Genomic DNA, 26004 nt, shown 5'->3' on the forward strand with positions numbered 1-26004 from the left:
AAAAACATAAAAAATAACAAATATTACATACCCGGTAATAGGAAGGTGCTGTACACAATAAAGTCATGACAGGAAAAAGCTACTGGAAAAACGCAGCTGTACCTACAATACTTCATGGATCAAACGTCATAAATTACACAGAAACAAGAAATAGAAAAGCTACAAAGGATAGAGAACGGGGTATACAGACACATAAAGTATTAGGAGGACCCAAGTATGCAACAAATTGTACATTTAGAGGAGAGATAGAAGCATCATTAGCTAAACGTAGAATAATCACAGGTAGATTAGAGTACACCAGGGGTATTCTTCAAGGCAAAAATGAATTATTAATAAATATACTATAAATGATGAATATACAAAATATGAACTGGATGAAGGAAGCAGACAAGTACAAGGAATTAATAAGAATGGCTGAAATAGTTAATGATTATTACAAAAACAGTTTAAAAGAGAAGACAATGAATTAGGCCACACAGAAATGGAAGGAGTAAGTATCTAGGAAAACAAGCCTGAAGATATATAAAGAATGGAAGAAGAATATCAGAGAAGAACAAATATACAACAAACCAGCATCAACAATCCCCTAAAGAAAACAAACTACTTTCCATTATTTGATAGAAAGAGATATGAAAATGGAAATACAGTGTGCAGATTATGTGGCGCTGAAAAAGAAGATAAATTTGGAACATTTTGTGCTCGAGTGCAGTGTACAATGAAGAGACTGAATGCTGTGGAGCTACAAAAATCCTTTATTGAAAATAAAGAATACTTGGAAACTTCCTGTTTAGTGATGCAAATATTGAACAGAGAAAAAAATAACTATATAAACCCTGGGAACTAAGACAAAAGAAATTAAAGGAGCTAAGCACAACAGTAAAAGCAGGAAAAAGGACTAGAGTTCAGGAGGTGCCGCTGGAACGGCAATACCTGCGACAATCATTTGACCTGATCTGACGTCAGTTTAGCATCATGTTCTTGGGGTCATATGTCGATACAACTCAGTATTCACGAAGGAGGGGTGGTGAAAGGACGATCCCATTACCGAACGCCGTTTCTTGGATGTGGCTTGTTTCCGTTTCTCCCACTTCACCAGACGAGTTTTGGGCTATAGAATTAAGGAACCTGAAGATATTGACACTGACAACTTTGGCACTTGCCTTTGAAATAGAAAAATATCGTATTAAACACTGACAAAATTTCAGCAACTTGCTGCTCGTAATACTGACTAATGCAGGTCACAGTTATAAAGGAAGATTGGGATTCAGCAAAATTTGAATACCTGTCCTTATAGCTGTCGTGTAGTAGGTAAGCATAAATCATAACATCCATTGCACGTATTGCACAGTACCATACGTGTCCCTTGCTCCCCCACCCACCACTGGATCTTTGTTTTCTAGTATACGTGAATGCTATCACCTCGAGGGTGGGAGACAATGGTCATGTGGTCAGTATTTGAGAAAGACCCACTCAGTGTTATCAATTATCTGTTTGTACAAGCACTGCTACAAATAAGGTCACCACCGCCCCTCAGACCGTCACACGCCCCCTTCTCTCTTGACATCTCGTATTTCTCTCCACTGAACTTGTTAATTTTACTGAATGTCTAAGGGGCTCTGGGTTAATATTATTTTTAAAGAACTGCGTATCTTCATATGTATAACGTAAAGTACCGGTATGCATTTTTTACTTTTAAAGAACTTTTCTGTAAAAGCAAAAAAAAAAAAAAAAGAAATCGTATTTTTCAACATTCAGTGGCTATTTCAATACTAGATAATTGTTTAAAGTTAAGGAACTAAATGAAATTATCTTTTCTTGGCAATCTGTCCACAGAAATGACCTGTTCATGACGTTTGTGGCACATGTGAATGAGCAAGAAGTAAACAGACAGCCGATCGTCGGGGGGAAGGGCCATGGGAGGAGTGGAGGTGCTGGAGGGAGGGAGGGAGGCAAGGAGGGGCGAGGGGACGTGAAGAGGCAAGAGGCAAACGTCATGACTTCATTCTTCCCCAGGCAGTGAGGGGGGCACGTGACTCGTAAAGCACTGGTGTGGAAGAACATACAGGAACTGGGGAAGAAGCAAGGGAGACGAGATGTGGAGTGCTGTCGTGTTGGTGCTGTGTCTGGCCTTTGGCTATGGCTCGGCAAATCCTGTAAGTAATGCATTTTCGTCACAGTCAATGAAATATTTATGTTTAAGCCTCGTGTCAGTTACGCCATTTCCTGTTTTTGTATCTTGTGATAGCAAAATAGATATTGTCAGCTGTTAAGCCGTCAGTGTTATTTCATTTGTTGAATGCTACCTTTATATGAGCAATTGAAATTCATTGTAGGATTCATTTTGGGCAAAAATCTTACTGGACTACCCCACGGCTGGTATAAAGTTAATGACAAAGTCCAAATTTGTACATATTGTAGTCATTAATTTTTGGGTGATTCCCTAAAGAAGCCACCTATCAGTAATAGGTATTGTACCTGATCTATAGGTGCAAATACTTAATTTTGATATTACAGTACAGTACTGATAAAATAATTCTTCATGCAAACTAATCATAACAAGACCTAACCTGTCACAAAAGCAACCTTATAGGGCCTAACTTATAGGTTTTTGTAAGAATTTGGATGTCGTGAATTAATTAATAGTTGATCCTTTGTTTCTTAAGAACTTTTTACTTCTTATAAAATTTCACCATGTATGGGAGGGAATTCTGCTCGATTATGATCCATGTCTGATGTAGAAATTCTCCAGAAATAACAGATTGTTGCAACAGGTGACATTTTAAGTCATGGCCAACTATATCTTGTGTATTGCCATGCAAGTGCAAATTCTACAACAATATATATTTGGAAGGTGAAGGGATTCTGGCTCGTATTCTTGGTGATTAAGGAAACTCCCTGACACGTCTTCCTTGCCGATGTATTTTTGGAAATGGGTATACCAATAACATTTTTTATTTAAATAATACAGAAGAGGGTGGGAAGATGTAATAACCTGACTACCTTGCTTAGGAGAGGTGTTAGGGAGCATCATCAACCAACAAGAATACAGGCCTCAATTCCTACATCCATAGTATTGTGCACACTTCTGAGTTGGAACGTGCATGACTTACAGAGTTATTGTAACAGAAATCATTAAATAGTTCACACTTTGGAGTTGCAATGCTGCAAGCACTGAACTTTGCCCTAGGATATTATATCGTTTATAAAGACCCAAACGTACTTGCATGCGTCGTGACCACATGCGTCGGCCTTGGTCACCTAATGGTGGCTTTCCTAGTTGCTCCCTGTTCAGTCTCTTAACCCTGAGGTCATACTCTGTGACCTTGTCCCAGGTCTTTTTCGGTCTGCCTCTCACAGCCTCATCCCTGACCTTCACATTTTTTATCTTCCACACCCAGTTGTTATCCTTCATTTTCTCATCGTGCCCAAACCATCTCAATCTACCCCTCCTCTTTATAACACCAAAACACTCCAATCCCATCCTTTCTCTCAGCTCTTCAGTCATAATCCTAGCCCCCCCCCCTAGGCCTTGCATTCAAGGATGCACTACACATCCATCTAATCATTGTCATTTCTCTACATTTGAGCCTATGAATATCCTCTTCCTTTACTACCCAGGTCTCACTGCCGTACAGCTTTACACTTTCACACATGCTGCATACAAAGATCCCTTAACATGGAGGGAGAGCCCTCTAAATGTCCGGAGAGGCAACAGGTCCCTGAACTTCCTTCAACCACTCCTTACCTTAGCCACAGAGCTAGCTCCAGCCCCACCTCCAGCACAAACCTTGTTCCCCAAATAACAGAACTCTTCCACACATTCAAGAGACTCACCAGCAAGAACAATCCTTTCACACCTAACAACCCCTATATGCTGTCCATGACACAGGCAAAAAATCCACACGTGTGTTCATGAACCAGAGAGCATTGACAAAAAGATGGCCCCCATCACTTTTTTTTCTTTAATGTTATTTTTATTACCAACAGTCAGTTGAATTTAGCCAGTCATATGTTTCTCCCCAGCTGAAAAAAATTATCTACCCAGTATAGGTAGCATCATCATTCATCATTGTCAGTCCTTATCATATTCATCCTCATCATCATCATTGCCAATTTTTATTATATTCATCATCATCAGTCATCAGTCACATCATGATCATATTGTCATCACCACCACCACCACCACTGCCTCTTTTCCCACCCTGTGATGGGATGAGGTAGGATTCAGGGAGCATAATAAATAAATAAATAAGTAATTTATAGAAGGAGGAACTGAGTAAAGTTTGCCCAAGTAAATGGACAATATTCTCACTCACTCACCACTCAAAACCCTAAGAATCGTGACTCCACCACACAAGCAAAAACATCCACACTTACTCATTTCATACCACTCGTCAATTAATGTCAGCCAATAACAATTACGTCACTAGCAAAGAACGGGTTTCAGACCCCTGTCATGTGCTCCTCTGTCAGTTCCCTAGCCTCATCATTACATACGGCAGCAGTACCTCCCTTTCACAAGCACTCATTTTCCGTATCTGTCTACCTTCTGGGTCTACCATGTCTCCTTTCACCTTCAAACTCACTCAAATATACCAGTTTCACTACTCTGTTCACCTTCATTCTCCAGTGACTGTACCATCTAAGCACACTTTCTTTAACTGTGATGTTCACAGGCTTCCTTAGTCAGCACATATTTCCTTATCCTGTCCACTTTCTGCCCTCCACACCCATTCCTTAATGGCCCCCTTTCCATTGCTCGTACTCCTGATTTTTCATTTTTCATGATGCACCATAGGGTCACACCTGTAGTTTAAAGTAGGCACTAAAACTCCTTCATGCAAGTGTCTTCTAATTGTTCCACTCAGGCTTCTGTTCTTTGTCAGTGCCTTCATGTCACCAGTCATTTTCCTTCCCTGTGACACTGTGCGTTCTGCTTCAGTTGCATATTTTCCACATTTTTGTCACTTCATTGTGGTGCTTAAACTCTCCCACTCATTCAAGTCTTCATTCACTAACATCACACTGGGAGTCGCCTTCTCTCTGAGAAATCATCACTGTACTGTCATCTGCATTTACTTTCAAGGCACAATGCTTATAGACATCCATAAACTTCTGCAGTGGCTGACTCTGTGGAAGAGCCTGTGTTTGTAATTTTCCATTGTGTTTTTGCATCGTTAGCAAACATATTTAGATAGCTTCCATTTCCAATGTTGCTGTCTATGTCATTTATATGTACTAAAAACATAATTGGTGCCAGCACCAAGCCTTGTGGAATTCAACTGGTCACTTCTCTCCTTGATGAGTATTTCCCCCATAGTGCTGTTTTCATTTCCTTTTTTTTTTTTTTTTTAGAGAGAGAGAGAGAGAGAGAGAGGAAAAAAAAAAAAATCTTTCATCCAACAGTACAGATTGCCGTGGATTCCTCCTGGATGGTACAGTATCCATAAAAGTCTTTGATGTGGCACTCTGTCAAATGGCTGCTAGAAATCCAAATGGATGCGCTCTACCCAGCCATCACTTTTCTGCAGTGTTTCTGCAACTGTATCATAGTAGCTTAATAGATTAGTAACACATGATTTTCCCCTTCTAAAATCAATTGTCTTGCCTTGATCATACTGTGTTTTTCCAGGTGATTTACCCAAATCTTCTGTATCATCATCTCTAATATCTTTCTTACAACACTGATCAGTGATACTGGTCAGTAGTTAAGTGGATTATGTCTGCAGTATTTCCATTCTTGAAATGGGGAATAATGTTTGCGTTTTTCCAGATCTCAGTTAGCTTACCATGTCTCAAAGATTCTCTGAATATTAAATGTATTGGTCTGCTTAGCTCTTCTGCACATTCCTGTAAAATCCAACATGAAGTCTCGTCAGGACCATTAGCTTTTCCTTTGTCTAATTTACTTATCTCTTCCTGGACCTCTTGTTTCGGTATACGTATATTTGTTAATATATGTGGGCAAGATTGTTCATTTTCATCTCTTTCAAATCAACTTTCTTCTGTAAAAACGTACTGGAAATTTTTGTTTAGTACTTCACAAATATCTTCTTCACAGGTATAGACTTTCCCCTTATCCATGATGGACTGTATTTTATCTTTGACTTTAGTTTTGCTTCATATGTAGCTGTAAAACAGCTTTGGTTGATCAGTGTTTTTGTTTATAATGTCTTCCTTAAACAAGGATGTGTCATGTCTCCATGGTTGTTCAATCTGTACATGGATGGGGTAATAAAAGAGGTACAAGGTAGGGTAGTGGATGTTGGAGTGGCCCTGGTGAGAGAGGATAGTGTTTGGAAACTCCCTGTACTGTTGTTTGCAGATGATACTGTGTTGTTGAGTGAAGACGAAGGGGAGCTGCAAGGCTTGGTGGATGAGCTTGAGAGTGTGTGTAAGAAACGGAACCTAAAGGTGAATGTAGGGAAGAGTAAAGTGATGGTCTTTGAGAGAGGTGAAGTTAGTGAATGTACAGCGAGGTTAGATGGTGAGGAATTGGAAAATGTGAGTACGTTTAAGTATTTGGGTAGTGTGATGAGTAAGGATGGAGGTTTGGAGGGTGAAGTGCTTGAAAGGGTACAGCAGGGAAGAAAGGTTGCTGGTTCCTTGAAAGCAGTGATAAGAAACAGGGAAGTGAGCATGGAAGTGAAAAAGTTACTACATGACAGTATTGTGATACCAACTCTAACGTACGGAAGTGAAGCTTAGACATTGTTGGAAGGACACAAGTCAAGAGTGAGAGCAGTGGAAATGAGTTATCTAAGAGGAGCCTGTGGAGTCACGTGGAGAGACAGGCTGACGAATGAGGATATAAAGGAGCGTTGTGGTGTGGATGTGGATGTGATAGGAAGCGTTATGAGGAATACACTGTGGTGGTTTGGCCATGTGGAGAGGATGGAAGGCGAAAGACTGACGAAGAGAGTGTATGTGAGTGAGGTGGAGGGGGGAAGAGGGAGGGGGAGGCCGAGGATGAGATGGAGGGATGGGGTGGAGAGGTATATGAGAGAGGGGGGGTGTGAGTTGGGAGCAGGGCAGTGAAATGGCGGGGGACAGGGCGACTTGGAGGCGATTTGTTTGTGGCCACCCCAAACGGGATTGAGGCGTCTGGCAATAGATAGATAGATAGATAGTCTTCCTCAAACAGCCTTTTAGCTTCTCTCTTGTATAATCATTTCTTGCCTGCTTGTAGTTGTTTTATGCTCTCTCACTATTATGTCATCTAGATGTTATCCACAGCAAATCTCTTTTCTCTTTTGCTTTTTTACAATCTGAATTAAACAAATTCTTTATCCTTATTTTTGTTTCTTTGTGTCGTGGGAGATAATTCTGTACTTCTGTTTCATAAAATTCACAGAATTATTTATATACTTATAACATTTATTTCTTGCCCTCTTAGTTCCTTTTCTCAATCAGTTTCCTTAAAGTACTTCTTTAGGTCATGATAGTTGTCCATTTTGTAGTTTAGCCCTTACTTGTAATTTTCATTATCTTTAACTATATCGTATGCCATCCTGATTTTGTAATCTAATACCTGTACTGCCTGGTTACTTTCGCTAACTGGGGGATGATAGATTATATTGTCAATTTAATTTTCTTCCCGAGTAATATGAGATCTAATAATGAAGGATCTTCTGATCCTCTCTTCCTGATGATTTCCTTTACTTGTTGTGTTAGGAAAAACTCCTGTATAAGATCCAGGAGCTTTTTGATTCATAGCATTTTGCATCTAGAGTATTCCAGTTTATATTTATGTTGATGTATATGGGGGGGGCTAGGTTTATGATAGCAGAGCTGAGAGGTAGGATAAGAATGAAGTGTACCGATGTTGTGATGAGGAGAGGTAGATTGAGATGGTTTGGGCATGTTGAGAGGATGGGGGATGATAATTGGGTGCAGAAAGTGAGGAGTGTTAATGTTGGGGATAGCGTAGCAAGAGGTAGACCGAAAAAGACCTGGGACAAGGTCATTGAGTGTGACCTCAGGGATAAGGGACTAGATAGGGAAGCTGCCAGAAATCGAGCAGCATAGAGATCTGCCATTAGGTGACCAAGGCCAACGCATGCAAACATGTTGGAGCCTTCAAAAACAAAATGAAACGATCCCATTAGTATAAAATTATTTCAGATTTTTCTTACTTTGTATCTAGTAGGGTTCTTAAACTCTGAATTGTCTTTTCTGCCAGTTCTTCATATTCACCTCTATCCCATGTGTTTGTCTTGGGTGACATATGTAAATTTGCCACAATTATTTTCCCTTCTGATATACTAATCTCTACTGCAATTAATTCTGCTTGTGGGAGTGCATCTAGCTCTGTCCCTTTGACTTGTAGTCTTTACCTTCGTTAATATCATAATTCCTCCTCCTTTTTTCAAGTTCCTATCTCTACTGTATGCCAAATATTGTATTCATCAAAATTTAAGGAGTCGGTGGATATCCATGAGGTTAATTTTATTTTTGATAGACAAATAATATGAGGCTCATTTTCTTTGTTATAGTCTTTATCTCTAATAATTTGGATATCGTTCTATCAACATTAGAGTGCATCAACTTAATCATATTGTTCACATATTTGACATTGGTTGAGTGTACCATCTTACTTGTTGTTGGTCCATGCTGTTTATGTGCCATTTTCATACTTCTGACCCTGCTACTTTGTAAAAAAAATTCACTTCTCATCTGAACTATCATTTTTTTTTTTTTTCCTTCCCTCTTTTCCTCTAGTACGGTCATCCCCATTTCTCTTGTGTTAGGCACCTTTTTATCCAAACATCATTATATTCCTCAGAGTCCTTACGTTTATTAGCATTTTTCATCACTTCTTCTACAGCATTCACACTTTGGAAGGCTACTTCCAGGGGCCTTGACTTATTTCACTCACATTTCTCTAGCCTTTTAAATTCCTGTACATCTTTCTCGCAGATTTCCTCTTATACCACTTTCAGTATGTTCATCATATTTGCCATCTCCATTTTGTCTCTAGAGATTCTGCTATGTATTTCTTCCTCATCTTTACTAGTGATGACTACAGATTTGGTAATCCCTGTTTGTGTGTGTGTGTGTGTGTGTGTGTGTATTTACCTAATTGTGATATACAGGAAATGAGCTACGCTCGTGGGGTCCCGTCTCTGTTTCTCAATAAGTCAAATTTAGCTTTAAACTCATTTAAGTTTTTAGACTGGACGATCTCTTTGTCCAGGTTATTCCACTGGTCTATACATCTATAAGGAAAACTATATTTCTTGATATCCTTCAAGCAGCTTGGCTTCCTCAGTTTCATCCCGTGTCCTCTTGTTACTCTCTTATCCCATAAAAACAGATCTTCTTTGTCAATTTTATCTACTCCCATCATGGTCCTGAACACTGCAATCATGTCGCCTCTCTTTCTCCTTTCTTCTAAGGAAGGCAAATCCAGCTTTTCCAGCCTCTCTCTGTACGACAGATCTGCCAGACTGGGGACCATCTTGGTTGCTGTTCTTTGTATTCTCTCAATCTTGTTTATATCTTTCTTTTTGTGTGGGCACCACACTACTGCTGCATATTCCAACCTGGGGAGAATCATGGCCACTATCAATTTTTTCATCATCTCCTCATCCATATAATGAAACGTTACTCTTATATTAGTCAGGAGTTTATACGTCTCTCTAACTGTCTTGTTAATGTGATTTTCAGGTGACAAACTGTCCTGGACCAGCACACCCAAATCTTTCTCTTCTCTCGCTTTTGTGATTGGTTCATTACCCATCAAATAATTCAATGATGGCCTCTTGGTACTTTTACTCATTTCCAATATTTTACATTTCTTTGCATTGAATTTCATTTCCCACATCCAGCTCCATTCGTGTATCCTATCCAGATCCTCCTGCAGCATTTTGCAGTCCTCCTCAACCTCTACCTTCCTCATGATCTTTGCATCATCAGCAAACAGACTTGCATAACTGTTCACTCCATCTACCATATCGTTTACATAAATCAGGAACATTACTGGCGCCAACACCGAGCCCTGTGGGACTCCACTTGTTACTTCCCTCCATCCAGACATCTTATCCTTTATTACTGTCCTCATTTGTCTGTCTCTCAAAAAGTCTCTCATCCATTCCAGGAGGTTCCTCTTCAGTTCTCCTATATGCTCTAGTTTCCACATTAGTCTCTTATGGGGTACCTTGTCAAAGGCCTTCTCCAAATCTAAATACACACAATCCACCCAACCTTCTCTTTCCTGAAGCACGTCAATCGCTCTTAAGTAAAAACTCAACAAGTTGGAAACACATGACCTTCCACTTCTAAATCCAAACTATCAGCCAAAATATTCATCTCTGCCAGATATTTTATCCATCTATCTTTCAGAATTCTTTCACACAGTTTCGCGACCATGCTGGTTAAGGACACTGGTCTATAATTCAGGGGTTCTTCCTTGTTTCCTCCCTTATAAATTGGTACCACATTTGCCATCTTCCATTCCTGAGGCACTTTCCCCTCTTCCAGAGAACACACAGTTAAACTGTGAATCTTATCCGCCAGTTGTTCTCTGCATTCCTTCAGTACCCAATTAGAGATTCCGTCTGGTCTTGGGGCTTTCCTTACATCTTGAGTTTCTAGTAGTTTATACACTTCCTGTACTTCCATTTTTATATCTTTTATCACTACATTTCTAGTCACTATCTCCGCTTCCACAAACTCCATTTCATTAGTGAAAACTGACTGGAAAAGTTTGTTCATTATTTCTGCTTGCATCGCCGCATCCTTATAGACCTCTCCTTCTACTTTCAGTTTGGTGATTCCTTCCTTTTGTTTCAGTTTGCCATTAACAAATCTGTAAAACAGTTTTGGTTCATCTTTACATTTGTTTATTATACCTTTTTCAAAATTCCTTTCTTCTTCTCTGCGTATTCTTGTGTATTCATTTCTAGTTCTTGTATATTCTTCCTTTGTTCTGTTGTTACTTCTCTTTCTCCAATTGTTCCACGCTGTGTCTCTCTCTTTTTTTTGCTATCATACACCTTCTATTAAACCACTTTTTTTTCCTGTGTGTATGTGTGAGATAGGTTCATTACTGGTTCATTACTGGAGCCTTATTCTGTATATCTGTGTGTTCAGGCATGCAACCCAGGGAAGGAGGGGATGCTGAATGTTCACTTAGTCTGCCACACACATGATGACGTGGGCTGGCTCAAGACTGTTGATCAGTACTTCTATGGCGGTGAGTATCTCTTATCTTACGCAGAAAAGTTTTTATTTATATGTTACCATTTTGATAGTCGGTTTTGCTGTTAAGTCAACAGAGGTGAGGGAGGGGTGAGAAGTGGTTAAGCTTGGGGTGAGGAGTAATGATGGAGGGTGAGGAGGAGAGGTTAAGCATGCTGACTGAAGACATTCACCTAGAAGAACCTCAAAAGGATCACTGAGTCTGTTGCTGTTTGGTTTCCTTTGTATACTATAGCAATGTGTAACCCATCTTGTTTCCCCGGCAACAAAAATTCTAATGCCTTTCATGCTTTTTTCCCCATGCCCTTTGAGAATTAGCCTGTTGAATCCAAAACAAGTGATACTGACACTGATACCAAGATGTTTGGGTAAATAAGCTCGTCAGTGTTCGTTGCTGTGGATTCACCAGACTGGTTGATGGAGGAGCCCATCATCCACCTGCTCAGTGCATTGGTACTCTATTTTGGGGGTAGCTCTACACTGAGTGGCAAGTCAAAGATTTCCTGTAAACCAGGAAATCATGTAATACACTGGATGGTGACCTTATAACCACCCACACGTTCCCAATGTGTCAACATGTGGGTTGGCAGAGGGTTAGTGCCCCTCCCTGGAAAACATTTAACTGAAATTCAAACAAGAAGCCTCGAACCAGGATGAACAAACAGGTGGCAACCAAGGACCAGACAAAGGACATGGGTCAGATCATGATATGGAATGTAAGGGATGCTAATGATGAAGTGAAAGAGAGAGAGATTGTCCAGGTGCTTGAGGGTGCAAAAGTGGACATACTGTACATGGAGATTTGAAGATACATGGAGATTCTGATTGAAGACATGAATGGAAAAAGAGGGAATGTGAAGGTGGATGGAGTAGCAGGTGAGTGGGGTGAGCTAAAGTGGATGAGAATGGCAGTGCTCTAGTGGACATTTGTGCCGGGAGGGGGTTGGTTATAGCCAGTACCCACTTTAGGCACCAAATAATCGACAGGTATACGTGGCGAGTGATGAGAAAGGTGGACGGTGAACTGAGTGAATGAAAGACAGTGATTGATTATGTGTGTGTGGATGACAGAATGAGAAGGAATGTAATGGATGCAGGAGCATACAGAGGTTGGGGGAGTGGACTTTCAGATCACCACGTGGCGGTGGTGAAAGTCAAATTTCAAATGCAGTGGAGGAATAGAAGGAGGGAAGAACAGGAGAAAGTAGTCCATACAACGAGGGTACAAAGATTGCAAAAGGATGAAAAAAAAGCAGAATATAGGTGAGAAGTGGAGGAGTGATTCAGTAAATGATTTGGAGCAGATGGGACGAGGGTAGAAAGATTGCAACAGGATGGAAGAAAAAAAAAAAAAAAGAAAGAAAGAAAAAGAAAAAACAATATAAGAGAGAAGTGGAGGATGGATTAGGTAAATATGATTTGGAGCAGATGGGATAGGTGGGAAGTGTGTGCAAGATATTCACAGATGAAATCTCTGCAGGATGTGAGGTGGTGTGTAGGGTGAAAAGAAGATGTAAGGGGGTGCAAGGGACAGCATGGTGGAATGAAGAGGTGGGACAAGCTGTGGCACAAAAGAAGAAGAAAGCATAAGTATAGCAAGTGGGTGAGAAGCAGAGGCATGGAGGAAGTTGGGAGACAGAAGAGAGAGTTATATGTAGAGAGGAAGAGAGACTTGAAAAGATTAGCAAGAGAGAATAAGAAGAGAGTGGATGAGGAATTTGAAAGGAATTTGAGTGTAAAGTGGAGGGAATGTAAGAAAATGTTCTGAAAGGAGGTAAAGAAAGATAGAGAGGGTAAAGAAATTAGTAGGAGGGTCAAAGATAAAAGGGTTAGATTGATAGTAGAGAAGGGAGAAAAAGTGAACAGATGGAAAGAACACTTTAATGAACTGTTGAATTTAGAAAATGAAAGTCTATCTATCTATCTATCTATAGCCCGACGCCCTAATCCCGCAAAGGGTGGCCGCAGACAAAACGCCTCCAAGTCACTCTGTCACCCACCATTTGACTCCCCTCCCCCCAACTCACCCCCCCTCCCTCATATACCTCTCAACTCCATCCCTCCACCTCATCCTCGGTCTACCCCTCCCTCTCCCTCCCTCCACCTCACCTACATACACCCTCTTAGTCAGTCTTTCATTCTCCATCCTCTCCACATGTCCAAACCACCTCAGTGTATTTCTCCTAATCTTTTCAACCACATCCACATCTACCCCACAACGTTCCTTCACTTCTTCATTCGTCAACCTGTCCCTCCATGTCACTCCACATGCTCCTCTCAAGTAACTCATTTCCACTGCTCTCACTCTTGACTTGTTCCCCTCTTGCAAGGTCCACGCCTCGCTTCCATACGTCAGGGTAGGGATCACAATACCATCATGCAGTGACTTCTTAACTTCCATACTCACCTCCCTATTTCTCATCACTGCTTTCAGTGTGCCAACAACCTTCCTTCCCTGCTGTACCCTTTCACGTACTTCATCCCCCAAAGTTCCATCCTTACTCATCACACTACCCAAGTACTTGAATGCACTCACATTCTCCATATCCTCACCATCCAACCTCACTGCACACTCTGTGACTTCATTCCTCTCAAACACCATAACTTTACTTTTGTTTACATTAACTTTCAGCTTCCTCCTCCTACACACTGTCCCAAATTCATTCACCAAACCTTGCAACTCCCATTCATCTTCACTCAACAATACTGTATCATCAGCAAACAGCAACACCGGAAGCTTCCAAATCTCATCCTCATTCATTAAGGCCACCCCCACATCCACTGCCCTACCTTGTACCTCCTTTACGACCCCATCCATATATATATTAAACAGCCAAGGAGACATTACACACCCCTGTTTCAGTCCCACATTGAGATCAAAGAACTCACTCAGCTCACCATCCACTCGCACCGTAGCCCTAGCTCCCTCGTACATACTCTTCACAGCACTCAACAATTTCCCCTCCACTCCATATATTCTTAATACCTTCCACATACCTTTCCTATCTATTCTGTCATAAGCTTTCTCCAAGTCCATGAAGGCAGCGTACACTTTCCTTCCCTTCTCTAGATACTTCTCCACTAAACATCTTAGAACAAATATCTGATCTACACACCCTTTTCCCTTCCTAAATCCCCCTTGTTCTTCTCCAACTAGCTCCTCTGTCATATGCCTAACCCTATCAATGAGTATTCTACCATATATTTTACCAGTCACACTAAGAAGGCAAATACCCCTATGGTTACCACATACTTCTCTCCTTTTCCTTTGTACAGAGGAACAATTATACCTGATTTCCAGTCCTCTGGAACCCTTCCCCTCTTCCCAAGCCAATCTACACAACTTCCATATCCACTCCACAACAATCTCACCCCCATACCTAAGCATTTCACCACACACTCCATCAATTCCTGGGGCCTTTCCCAGCTTAATCTTCTTCATCGCTTCCACTACTTCCGACCTACTGATCTCTTCCTCCCTCCTCTCATCTCTTCTTCTCCCAGCCATTCCCCAACCACTTATACTCACACTGCTCTCACTCTCTACATTCAACAAATCCTCAAAGTGCTCCTTCCATCTCCTCAATTTCTCTCTTCTCCACCAACAATCTATTATTCCTATCTTTCACTCCCCTACTATTTCCCCTTTCACACTGCCTTACTTTCTTTACCTCCTTCCAAAACAATTTCTTACTCTCCCTCCATTTCACACTCAGATTCCTCCCAAACTCTTCATCCACTTTCTTCTTACTCTCCTTCACCAGTCTCTTAACCTCCCTTCTCCTGCTAACATATACCTCTCTCTTCTCTCTCTCATCTTCTCCCCTACCTCTACTCGCCAACCATTCACCATATGCCTTCTTCTTTTGTTCCACAGCTCGTTTCACCTCATCATTCCACCATGCTGTCCCTTGCACACCCTTGCATCTCCTCCTCACTCCACAAACCGCCTCACACGCTGTGCTTATCTCTTCCGTGAATATCTTACATACGTCTTCCACCCCTTCCATCTGCTTTAGCTCATACCTTCCCAATCTTTCTTCCACTATGCTCTTATACTCTGTCCTCTTCTCACTATCTTGCAATTTCTCCACTCTTCTCACAGGAGCTGCTTCCTCCTGTCTTCCCCTTCGCCTCCTCAACCACTTTCTTTTGCAGCTCTACCTTGGCCATCACTAAGTGATGGTCCGAGACTCCATTCCCCACCCTCTCCCACACCCTTGCATCCAACACTTGTCTTCTCATTCGCTCATCCACACACACGTAGTCTATCATTGCCTTTCGTTCAACAAGTTCACCATCCATCCTCCTCATTACTCTCCATGTATACCGGTGGATCATCTTATGATGAAAGTAGGTGTTGGCTATTGCCAACCCCTTACCAGCACAGATGTCCACCAAAGCACTACCATTCCCATCTACTTCCGCTGGCACACCCCACTGACCAACCACTCCATCCACTCGTACATTCCCGACTTTGCCATTCATGTCTCCAATCAACAGCACTCTCTCGCTCCTCTCAAACTTGTCCATACATGCTTCTACTCTCGCTTCAAAACTCATCTTTCACTCTTGCCACTCGATCCTCTGTTGGAGCATATACACATACAATCGCCCATGCTTGTATACCTACTTTCATCCTCACCCATACAATCCTTGCACCCACTGTTCCATACTCTCTTATATTCTCCTTCCACTTCTTGCTTATCATCAGACATACTCCCTCTCTTGCCCTCTCATTCTCACTGACTCCCGCACATATACCTACACCGTATTCCCATTCTCTCATCCTTTCACCTTTCCATTTAGTTTCAGTCAATCCACATATATCCACTTTTGCATCCTCAAGCACCTGGACAATCTCTCTCTTTCACTTCATCATTCACTCCTCTCACATTCCACGTTCCTACTCTCAGAATGTCCTTTGTCCGTTCCTTAGTCGTCAACGTATGGTCCGTCCGGGTCCGAGGCGCTTTATTTGCTTTTTTAGTTAGTTCTTTTTACGGGGTGGGGCACTAACCCACCACCAACCCTTTTAGTCGCCTCGTACGACAAGCAGGGATACTGGGGGAGTATTCTTGAAACCCCCCTAGAGTATAAGTGGCTGGGAAATGGCTGGGAGAAGGAGGTAGGTGAGAAGGGAGGAAGAGATCAGTAGGATAGAAGTAGTGGAAGCAATGAAGAAAGTCAAAATGGGGAAAGCCCTAGGACGGAGTGTGTGGTGAAATGCTGAAGCATGGGGGAGAGACAGTAGTAGACTAGATATGGAAGATGTGCAGATTGGCCTGGGAGGAAGATAGAGTCCCGGAGGATTGGAAGTCAGATATAATTATTCCCCTGTACACTAGAAAATGGGAAAAGGAATGTGTGGTAATCATAGGGGCATTTATCTTCTTAGTGTAATACACAAAGTATATGATAGGATACATATTGACAGAGTTATGGAAATATGAGGAATTAGTTGGAGAAGAACAGGGAGGCTTTAGGAAAGGAAGAGCTTGTTTAGATCAGATATTCATCCATAGATCTTTAGTGAAAAGTTTGTAGAGCAGGGAAAGAAGTTGTATGCAGCCTTCATGGATTTGGAGAAAGCAAATGACAGTGGATAGACAAGGTGTGTGGAAAATATTTAAGAATACAGTAATCCCTGTACTATCCGGACGCCCACTTTCCGGACACCCCACTTACCGGACATTGTGGGCCTGGACCTTCGGAACCCAAAAATGGCCAAAAAATCCCCCCAAAATCCGAATTTTTTCCCCCCCGTAATTTGAAATTGCCGCAGCGCCGAACAGCTGTTGCACCACGGACCCTTCACCCCTTCCTTCCTCCCCCCTCCCCTGTCAGGGTTGACATTTGGTATTTTTCATTACCAAATGTGGGCCAGTTTGGTAATGAAAAATTTGTTTGGTAATGAATCAGAATAATGCACTACCAAACAGATTTTTCACATGTATGAGGATACACGGGATAGAGATGGTGGATTGTTTGCTCTCTCTGATTAATCTGCCAGCCTACATAGCGTGAAAGTACAGTAATCAACATGCTGTTAATTATAAGAAGAGTGATTACGGTACATGTATTTCCACTTGTACAGTACAGTATATATAATTAGTGAAGAATAAATGCTAGCTTTACAAATTTGGTAATGAAAAGTTAAATTTGGTAATGAAAATTGAGGAGTTTGGTAATGTGGCCGTTGCAATCTGGCAACTCTGTTTCCCCCTCACCAACACTCCAACAGTTACTGCCTAACTTCAATCACAAGTAGATGCTCATTGCAGTGGAAGCCACACGTGCTCATTTTTTGTGAATAAACAGTGAATAAACTGCAATACCTTGCCACTAGACCACACGGGAATTTACAATGTTGTGCAGTGTTAAGAAATTAGAATTTAGAGTGCAAAGGATTAACGGTGGAGTGCAAATTGGGGGTTGAAACTGGCGTGGTGCAGTTAAGAACAATGTGCAGTGTTAAACAATTATAACTCGCAGTGCAAAGAATTAAGTGCAGCACAGCACTGGATTATTATACGTGCTTCAAGAGCACTTTCACCACTGCCAAAGCCTTAGAGAAGGTGGCCACAGACATGCTGTAAGTACCCTGGCTGAGGTACAGTCACTTCTAATTCCTCATTCTTTGGTTTCTTTTCATTTATTACATGCTTTATGTCCATTATTGGTGTGAATAGGGTCTTAAATAGGTTTAAATAGGTGCTATGCATGTCCGGTAGGGAGTTATTTAGGTGGCTTTCAAAGTTAGGCTGGGTTAGGGTCCTTAAGTACCAGTCCAGGAGCCAGGGGCCCACTTTCCGGACAGGACCACTTTCCTGACATGCCTTTGGCTCTATTATGTCAGATAGTAGAGGGATTACTGTATATGGAGTATGTGGGAAGTTGTTGAATGCCTTGAAGAATATGTATGAGAGTGCTATGGCTGCAGTGCATGTGGATAGTGAACTGAGTGAATTTTTCTATGTGAATGTTGGATTGAATCGGTGATGTGTCATGTCTCCGTGGTTGTTCAGTCTGTATATGGATAGGGTTATAAAAGTTGTACAAGGTAGGACAGTGGATGTTGGAGCAGCCCTAATGAGAGAGGGGAGCGTTTGGAAACTTCCAGTATTGTTGTTTGCTGATGATACTGTATTGTTAAGTGAAGACGAAGGGGAACTGCGAGGCTTAGTGAATGATTCTGAGAGAGTGTGTAAGAAGTGGTGTCTAAAGGTGAATGTAGGGAAGATTAAAGTTATGGTCTTCGAGAGAAATGAAGGCACTGAACGTACAGTGAGGTTGGATGATGAGGAAATGGAAAATGTGAGTGCATTAAGTACTTGGGTAGTATGATGAAAAAGGATGAAAATTTGGAAGATGAAGTGCTTGAAAAGGTGGAACAAGGAAGAAAGGTTGCTGGTTCTTTGAAAGCCATGATAAGAAATAGGAAAGTGAGCATGGAAGTATAAAAGTCGCTGCATGATAGTATAGTAGTACCAACTCTAATGTAGGGAAGTGAAGCGTGGACCATGTTGGAAGGACACAAGTCAAGAATGAGGGCAGTGGAAATGAGTTATTTGAGAGGAGCATGTGGAGTCACATGGAGAGAGAGACTGACAAATGAAGTGAAGAAGCATTGTGATGTGGATGTGGATGGATAGAAAATGTTTCAAGAAATACATTGAGGTGGTTTGGCCATGTGGAGAGTGAGAGACTGTTGAGGAGAATGTATGTGAGTGAGGTGGAGGGGGTGAGAGGGAGGGGGAGGATGAGGATGAGATGGAGGGATGGCATGGAGAGGTATATGAGAGAGTGGGGTGTGAGCTGGGGGGAGGACAATGAAATGGTGGTGGACAGGGCAACATGGAGGCAACTTGTCTGTGGCCACCCCTTACTGGATTGAGGCATCTGGCAGTAGATTGATTGGTAGATAGATTTGCAGAGTCCACCGAGGGAGAAGTGGGAGTGGCTAGAGAACTTGGTTGCTGATAACAGTTCTTCCACCTGAATCAGTTTATTCTGATGATGTGTTATTCATTTTTCTGAGGTTACCACGAAACAGTTAACCCCTTTAATCGTGTGTCATATTCCCTAGTTAATCCTGTTGTCTTCAGATGAGCATATTCACCTCAGGCTAGACCATTTGAACTGGAGGGGTTAGATATAGCCTTGCTTAACTGCCTCTGTGTTAGGGGATGCTCATAAATGTAATAAAACTGGTTGAGGTGGTTGTATGAATAAAATGAAAAATGTATGATCTGATTGAATGGGTTAAATTCAAGCTGATAAGGATGTCTAGTAGTGAAGGGCCCAAGTCATGCACAGGTAAGACTCAAGGGGGTTAGGACTTCTGCCTCTTTGCCTTGATGGTTACAGAGTGCCCCCCCCCCTCTCTCTCTCTCTCTCTCTCTCTCTCCCCCCCCATGTTGTTTAAGGTATAACCTCTGCCCCTCAAATTCTCTCTGCATGCCACCAGCAAGGCTCATTGAAGGCTTTATAACCCCTCTTATTTGACATTGTCATATCCCCGTATAACTGAATAAAATTATCTGTAGGTAACTATATAAATATTATTAAAAAAAAGAAAGTCTGCTTTGGACATCTGGTAATCTCTTGGACACCACTTGGTTCAGTGGGTTAAGACAGTCCAATTGTGTCATCCATGTACCTGTCCATCTGTAGCCTGATGCCTTAATCTCGTATGGGGTGGCCACAAACAAGTTGCCTCTGTGTCGCCCTGGCCCCTGCCATTTCACCACCCTCCCCCCAGCTTACACCCCCCTCTCACATTTCTCTGCTTCATCCCCCCATTTCATTCTAGGTCCATGGGATGGTTGGAGTTTGTTGCTGTCATCATGCTGCTCAAGGTAGAGCAACGTGTCACTTGCCTTGACTCCTTGAATCCAGTGACATAATTTATAGTGTGCACTTACTACTGTACTTTTATCATCATCATCAGTATCATTCCAGTATTATCATCCTAACCATCACCATTAACCATCATCATCATCATCATCATCATCATTTCTGATGCCATTGCAATATAGAATTGAATGATGGGTGGATGGATTTATTTTTTGCAGCAAACAACAGCATCCAACAGGCAGGAGTTCAGTACATCTTGGATTCAGTGGTGCAGTCCCTAAAGGAAGACTCCAGCAGGAAGTTTATTTACGTGGAGTCGGCATTCTTCTTCCGCTGGTGGGATGAGCAGACGGATGAAGTGAAGGCAGACGTCAAGGTGGGTAGAAGAGTTGGAAGAAAAAGAGGGTAAGAGGATGGTAACACTTTACACCAACACTAACATAATATGATGCTGATGAGTAGCCTTCATGAGGTGGTGCAGTGCACCCTGGGTAGAGCAGCTGCAGCATCGATCTGGGAGTCAGACCTCATACATCCCTGCACCTTGCAGAGGGAAGGATCCTGGTTTGACCCTGGTGCAGTGCTTTCTATCACAAGGGCGTACAGCATCCTTACACAATGTTTGTACTGTACTGAACCCATAGGATGGCCCCACAGAAGCTTATGTGTGGTCAGTGGGTTTTCACAGCGAGAGATTAGGGTTAAGCAGCAACAAACATCATGTAATCTTCACCATGAAACTGTACTTTCATATTTTACCTGCTGTATCTTCCTGACCAAAGCTGGTATTTTCCCACCAACATTCATACATACGTACATCATCTAATCCTGTGTTGCCCCATGAGAGGCATAGGAGCCCTGGGCTAGGCAAGTTTGTCCTGACATTTAGGATGAGAGTGACCAACCTCACTCATCCCTGAGTGTCATTACATGAGCAATAAACCCCAACCACCCCTTAGAAATAAACCTACACAGGCTTAATCCGGTTGGAGCTCCTTAATTACCCGCTAAACTACCAGGCGTCATAGTTTGGTCATAATGTTACCACCCAGTATAGTAAATGGTTTCCTGGTGTACAGGAAACCATTTGGCTTGTCACTCAGTGTTGATTTTCCTACTAACCATCTTACAAAAAAACAGGAACAGGGGGAAAAGAGAAGAAAGAAGGGGGGAGCTGGTAATGTTATGGATAGCACATCCAGCTCACAACTGGAAGAAGCCAGGTATGATTCTTAGGTTATTCGTATTCATGGATAGAGTTTATTCCCCCCTTGTTGCTCTTCATCTAATAGTACAGTGCAAATGGGGTCATAGATGTCATATAGATTATTGCATGTTATATTCATGGGGATGATTGGGACATAACAGATATTGATTATTCTCTCTCTACATATATACAGTATATCAGTCTTGTGGGAGGTGGGAACTCTCACCATCCACTCACTCAGTGTAGTGCTGCTCTCGGGTGCCTGCCCTTTCCTCTTTTCCTACTTCTTTCCTTCCTTCCTTTTCTGTCATTCTTTCCTTCATCCTTTCCCCTTCCTTCTGTCTGTGGGTGACTCTACACTGAGTAACAAGCCAGATGGTTTTCTGAACATCAGGAAACCATTTACTATGCTGGGTGGTAACCATATAACCAAATTATGGGGCCTGGTGGTTTAGTGGGTAATTAAAGCATTTCGGTTGGATTGAGCCAGTGAAGGTTTATTTCCAAGGGGTGGTTGGGGTTTATTGCCTACGTAATGCCTCACAGGGATGAGTGCAGCTAGTAACTCTCATCTTAAATGTCAGGACCAACTTGCCCCGGGCTTCTATACTCCTCATGGGGCAACACAGGCTTGGATGATGATGATGATATATCAGTCTATGATGGACAAGCACTGAGTATAACCCTTCACCCCCCTCAAAAGCTACCCAAAGAGGCTGGATGACTCCATCACTGATGCCTGTCCTGGATGCAACACAGCACCCCATACTATTAAGTACATTATGGAAGACTGCATTGCACACCACCACCTACGCCAACAACACAACGTACACTCTTTGAGAGCCCTGTGGGAAAGCCCGGTCTCGGCCATGGCCTTCCTAAGGGACTCGGGGCTGTTCGGCCAGACTGCCTAGGGAACAACTACTACTACTACTACTACTACTACTACCCTTCACCCCAATTAGTTCACTTTGGAGAGGTTTACTGTTGCGTAAAAGATGTTGTGAATTAATGAAGGGAAGTTGAGACGAGAGGAATGATGATTACATTAATAGTCATCATTCGGATGGTGGGGAGGGGGGTATTAATTGTATGGCATTTTGCAACAGCTGAGTAAGTTAGGTGTTGTAATTTTTGCCAAGTATTTGCACAGTGTCAGCTTGGTTTACTGTTAACTCTGGCACTTGAGAGGGATGCCTTCATGTGGTGGCACTGATATACCCAGGATGCTCAACTGCCTGGTTATGCTGTACAAATATCCCTCAACTACTTCCCAGTCCCCCAAAAGGTGGATGATGAGCTTCAGGAGATCACCTTAAGTCTGCAGTCCCCAAGTTCACATTTCAGATGACCCTGGGACTATAATCTTTTCCACTACTGTTGTTAAATATTTATCTTGGTACCTGTAGATTATTTTATTTGGCCCAGGTGAGCCATCAAGAAATGCAGGGGCCATTGAAAGCTGTAATATGTAAACCTTCTTGTTCATAAAGTCTTTCCTAAGGTGAATGAAGCTATTTGGAGGTAGCAAGAATGTACAAAAAGGTACAGTACAGTACTTCCTTTGATTGAATGGGTTTACATACCAGTGGAATTCATAACTATTAATCATGCATGTACAGTGTACAATACATTAATTCCTTACTTAGCTTATTAAAAAAAAAAAAAAAGAATATTGCTGCATGGGTGATTATCTTCTTCAAGACTGCAAATGAGTTTAAGCCATAAACTGCTGAACTCTTGAGCAGCCTTGGGGGGGGGGACTGCTGTATGCCTCTTAGAAGCCCGATTTTCAAATTCGTCCCACGAAAATCATAAGGGATGTACAGCCCTGATATTTTGCATGTTGGTAACACTGTACCAGGTGGCATACAGCACCTTCGCTACTTGAAGCAGAGTAAAAAAAATATATGCCCTTTTTACCAAGTAGTTACTATTTTGGTAACACAGAGACACTAACGCATAACCAAAGCATGCCAGCTTACTTGTCTCGATGACAGCTGGGAAGTCTACACACGGCGTCTCCATAACAACGAGGCCACTATCTACCCCCCCTCCGCTTGTCCCTCCCTACCATCTCACCTCCTTCTTGCTGCGGTAGGGTAGTGTTGCCATTCGCACCAAGGAATAACTTTGGAGTGCCAGTACATGGATCTGCAGGGGAGTAGGGCAGAAGTACTTGGGAATAGGTGCACTATACCATTTCTAAAAGGCTGAAATACATTTGTTTTAATATTCTTAAGTGTCGATTTTTTACCAACATACCCGCACCAGAGAGCAAGGTAGTCAGAGGCATTCAGCAGTTTACAGGTTAAAGAATTTTCAGATATTTTAATTACTGTTGTCAAATATTAACATTTTGTATTATATTCTTGTGATCATAAGACAGTTTAATGTTTGCAGTCCTCTGTCAGTTTCCTTGTGGAGAAAGTGCAGCTGGAAGTCATTGTAAAAGGGTGGTCATCAGCCCAAGAAAGTACTGTAATTGACAACAGTAGCCTTGTCTCCACCCCTTACACTTTGAAGGAGATAATATTAGATCAGCTTTTACTTGTTATTGTTACTAATACCTGTACTGTATTCTTGCCAGTTTAAAACTGTCTATTTTGTGCAATCCCATTTCAGTCTTTGGTAGAGAAGGGGCAGCTGGAATTCATTGGAGGAGGGTGGTCCATGAATGATGAGGCGGCGGCACACTACAATGCCATCATTGATCAGATGACTGTCGGCCTCAGGTATAAGAAAAATATTCCTTTGTTTGTTTGAAATGACAGGATTGTTGAGGAATGTCTGTGGAGTGCATAGAGTGGATAGGATAACAAATAATATGACTCATATAATTTGTAGAGTAAAGGTGTAACAGTACTCTATGTTGATAATTGGGTTAAAGAGAATGTGAATTAATGGTATGTTCATATGAAGAGAATGGATGTAGATACATTGGTAAAAAGTTACAGTATAGTTTAAGAAAGAAAATCCATCATCATCCAAACTTAGGGTGGGATGATTTAGAGCCCAGAGAACCAAGAAGAACCTGATAGAATGAAACACTAACCAAAGTTGCCCAGTTTAATGAAACGCTTTCTTATTCATTCATCATTCAAGCCTCCAGAATCCTGGCTTCACCTGACAGATGAAAAAATTCTACATGTAGCTTCACACCCATTTATCTGATACACAATTTGACAACTGTCAGGTTAAAAAGGGGTACCATACCCTCCTCATATACTTCTCATTACAAAATTCATCCAGCCAGCTTGATCATTCAGTTTCTAGCCTCAACAGCTTCCATACCTCTCTTTCTCACACACATATTTACCACATCTATCCACATCGTTCTTGGCCTACCACATCTCCACTCTCCTTTACACTTGCTCAGATATACTATTCTCAACATTATTCACGTCCATTCTCTCCTCCTGTCCATACCATCTAGGCACACTCTCTTCAATAAAAAAAAAATAAATAAATAAATTTAAAAAAAAGCTACAAAAAAAACATATGTAGATAGTTTAACCCATGGGATGGACCCAGGGTTTGGAGGCTTGAATGATTGTGAGACCCATTTTACTGGACATACTGTATAGCCGTTAAGTCTGCCAGTTATGTACTTCCTCATTCCTTGTTTTCTGGGCCCTGCCCTACCTCGTCCTTGGATGGGAAGAGGAGTCAGAATAAAGACGATGATGTTAATGATCCTTTGCTTTAGGTGGTAAGTGGTGGCACCCACTATCTGCTTGCTCGATGCAGTGCTGCTGCCATATAGGGAGTAGACTGTAACACCAGTTGAAACAGGGTGGTATTTCCAAGGTGGATGGCAAGCTGGTGACAGGGAGAGCTGGAGCTCCCATTTCACCAGCCCTCAGGACCTGCTCCTGACCATTTTCCTTCCCTGAACATTTTCAGTGTTTTCGTTAACACAGAGAGTAAGCTAGCATACTCTCATAATACCTGTACCTTTAACTGTTTGCACCACACTACATACACATTAGATATTACACCTACTTTCATTCCCCCTTGGCAATGGCCACTACATTATTTTAGCAAATTCGGTGGTATCTCAGATTGCCAGCACCAGCAGGGTAGGGCTGATGGCACAGGTTCCTCCTGGTTGCAATCAAGCGACCATGCCAACAGTGGTTGTTGCAAACACTGTTTGTGCTCGTCAGCGGAGAAGTGCTGGTTCAGTGTTATATTTCACATATATCCGTGGCCTTAGTACCAGTCTGAATTCCTTTCACTTTTTCCTCCAGTCTTTATCTCCTCTAGCCCTGTTCTTCACAGAAACCCAAATCTCTCCCTCTGCTATCATATTTCCATTTTGTTTTCCTGGTGACCATGTCCTCACAAAATTCAGTAACAAGGGTGGCACCTGTTGTTATATCAAATCTGAAATTGTAGTTGACACTATTTTGAACTTCACTTCAGCTGACTTTGATTACTGTATTCATTATATAAACTATAATACCTAATTATTACCATATACCGGTATATCTGTATAGTTTATCACTCTCCCAATGCTTCTTCAGAACCTAGTGTATTTTGTTACATATCCACACAGTTGTCCAAAAATTAACCTCACCTTTACCACTGAAATTACCAATTTGGGTTATTTTAGTGTCCACATTGTAGAATGGATATTGCATTCTTCCAAGACTGTCAATACTGGTCTAGAATGCGAGCTGTTTGCAGAATCGTTTAATCTCACGCAATTGGTAAAACAACCTACCAGAATA

The 26004-nt window shown here is 41.8% G+C and overlaps 1 protein-coding gene across 3 annotated transcripts in view; it reads left to right on the forward strand.

The window, feature by feature from the left end:
* The first annotated feature begins 1977 nt into the window (after nt 1-1977).
* The window catches only part of LManII (Lysosomal alpha-mannosidase II), an 87497-nt gene continuing 63470 nt past the window's right edge, over nt 1978-26004 (forward strand). For 2 of the 3 annotated variants that reach the window (XM_080270728.1, XM_080270727.1), the window contains exons 1-4: nt 1978-2153; nt 11095-11197; nt 20280-20437; nt 23894-24003. In XM_080270728.1, coding sequence (XP_080126854.1) covers nt 2094-2153; nt 11095-11197; nt 20280-20437; nt 23894-24003 — 431 coding nt within the window. In that variant the 5' untranslated portion in view covers nt 1978-2093. Of the gene's footprint in view, nt 2154-11094; nt 11198-20279; nt 20438-23893; nt 24004-26004 lie in introns of those variants that run through there. The other variant, XM_080270729.1, reaches the window with a different exon arrangement.

Source organism: Coenobita brevimanus, chromosome 42 (assembly GCF_032717465.1).
Source record: "Coenobita brevimanus isolate Jiangsu-jjx chromosome 42, ASM3271746v2, whole genome shotgun sequence".
Lineage (NCBI taxonomy): Eukaryota > Metazoa > Arthropoda > Malacostraca > Decapoda > Coenobitidae > Coenobita > Coenobita brevimanus.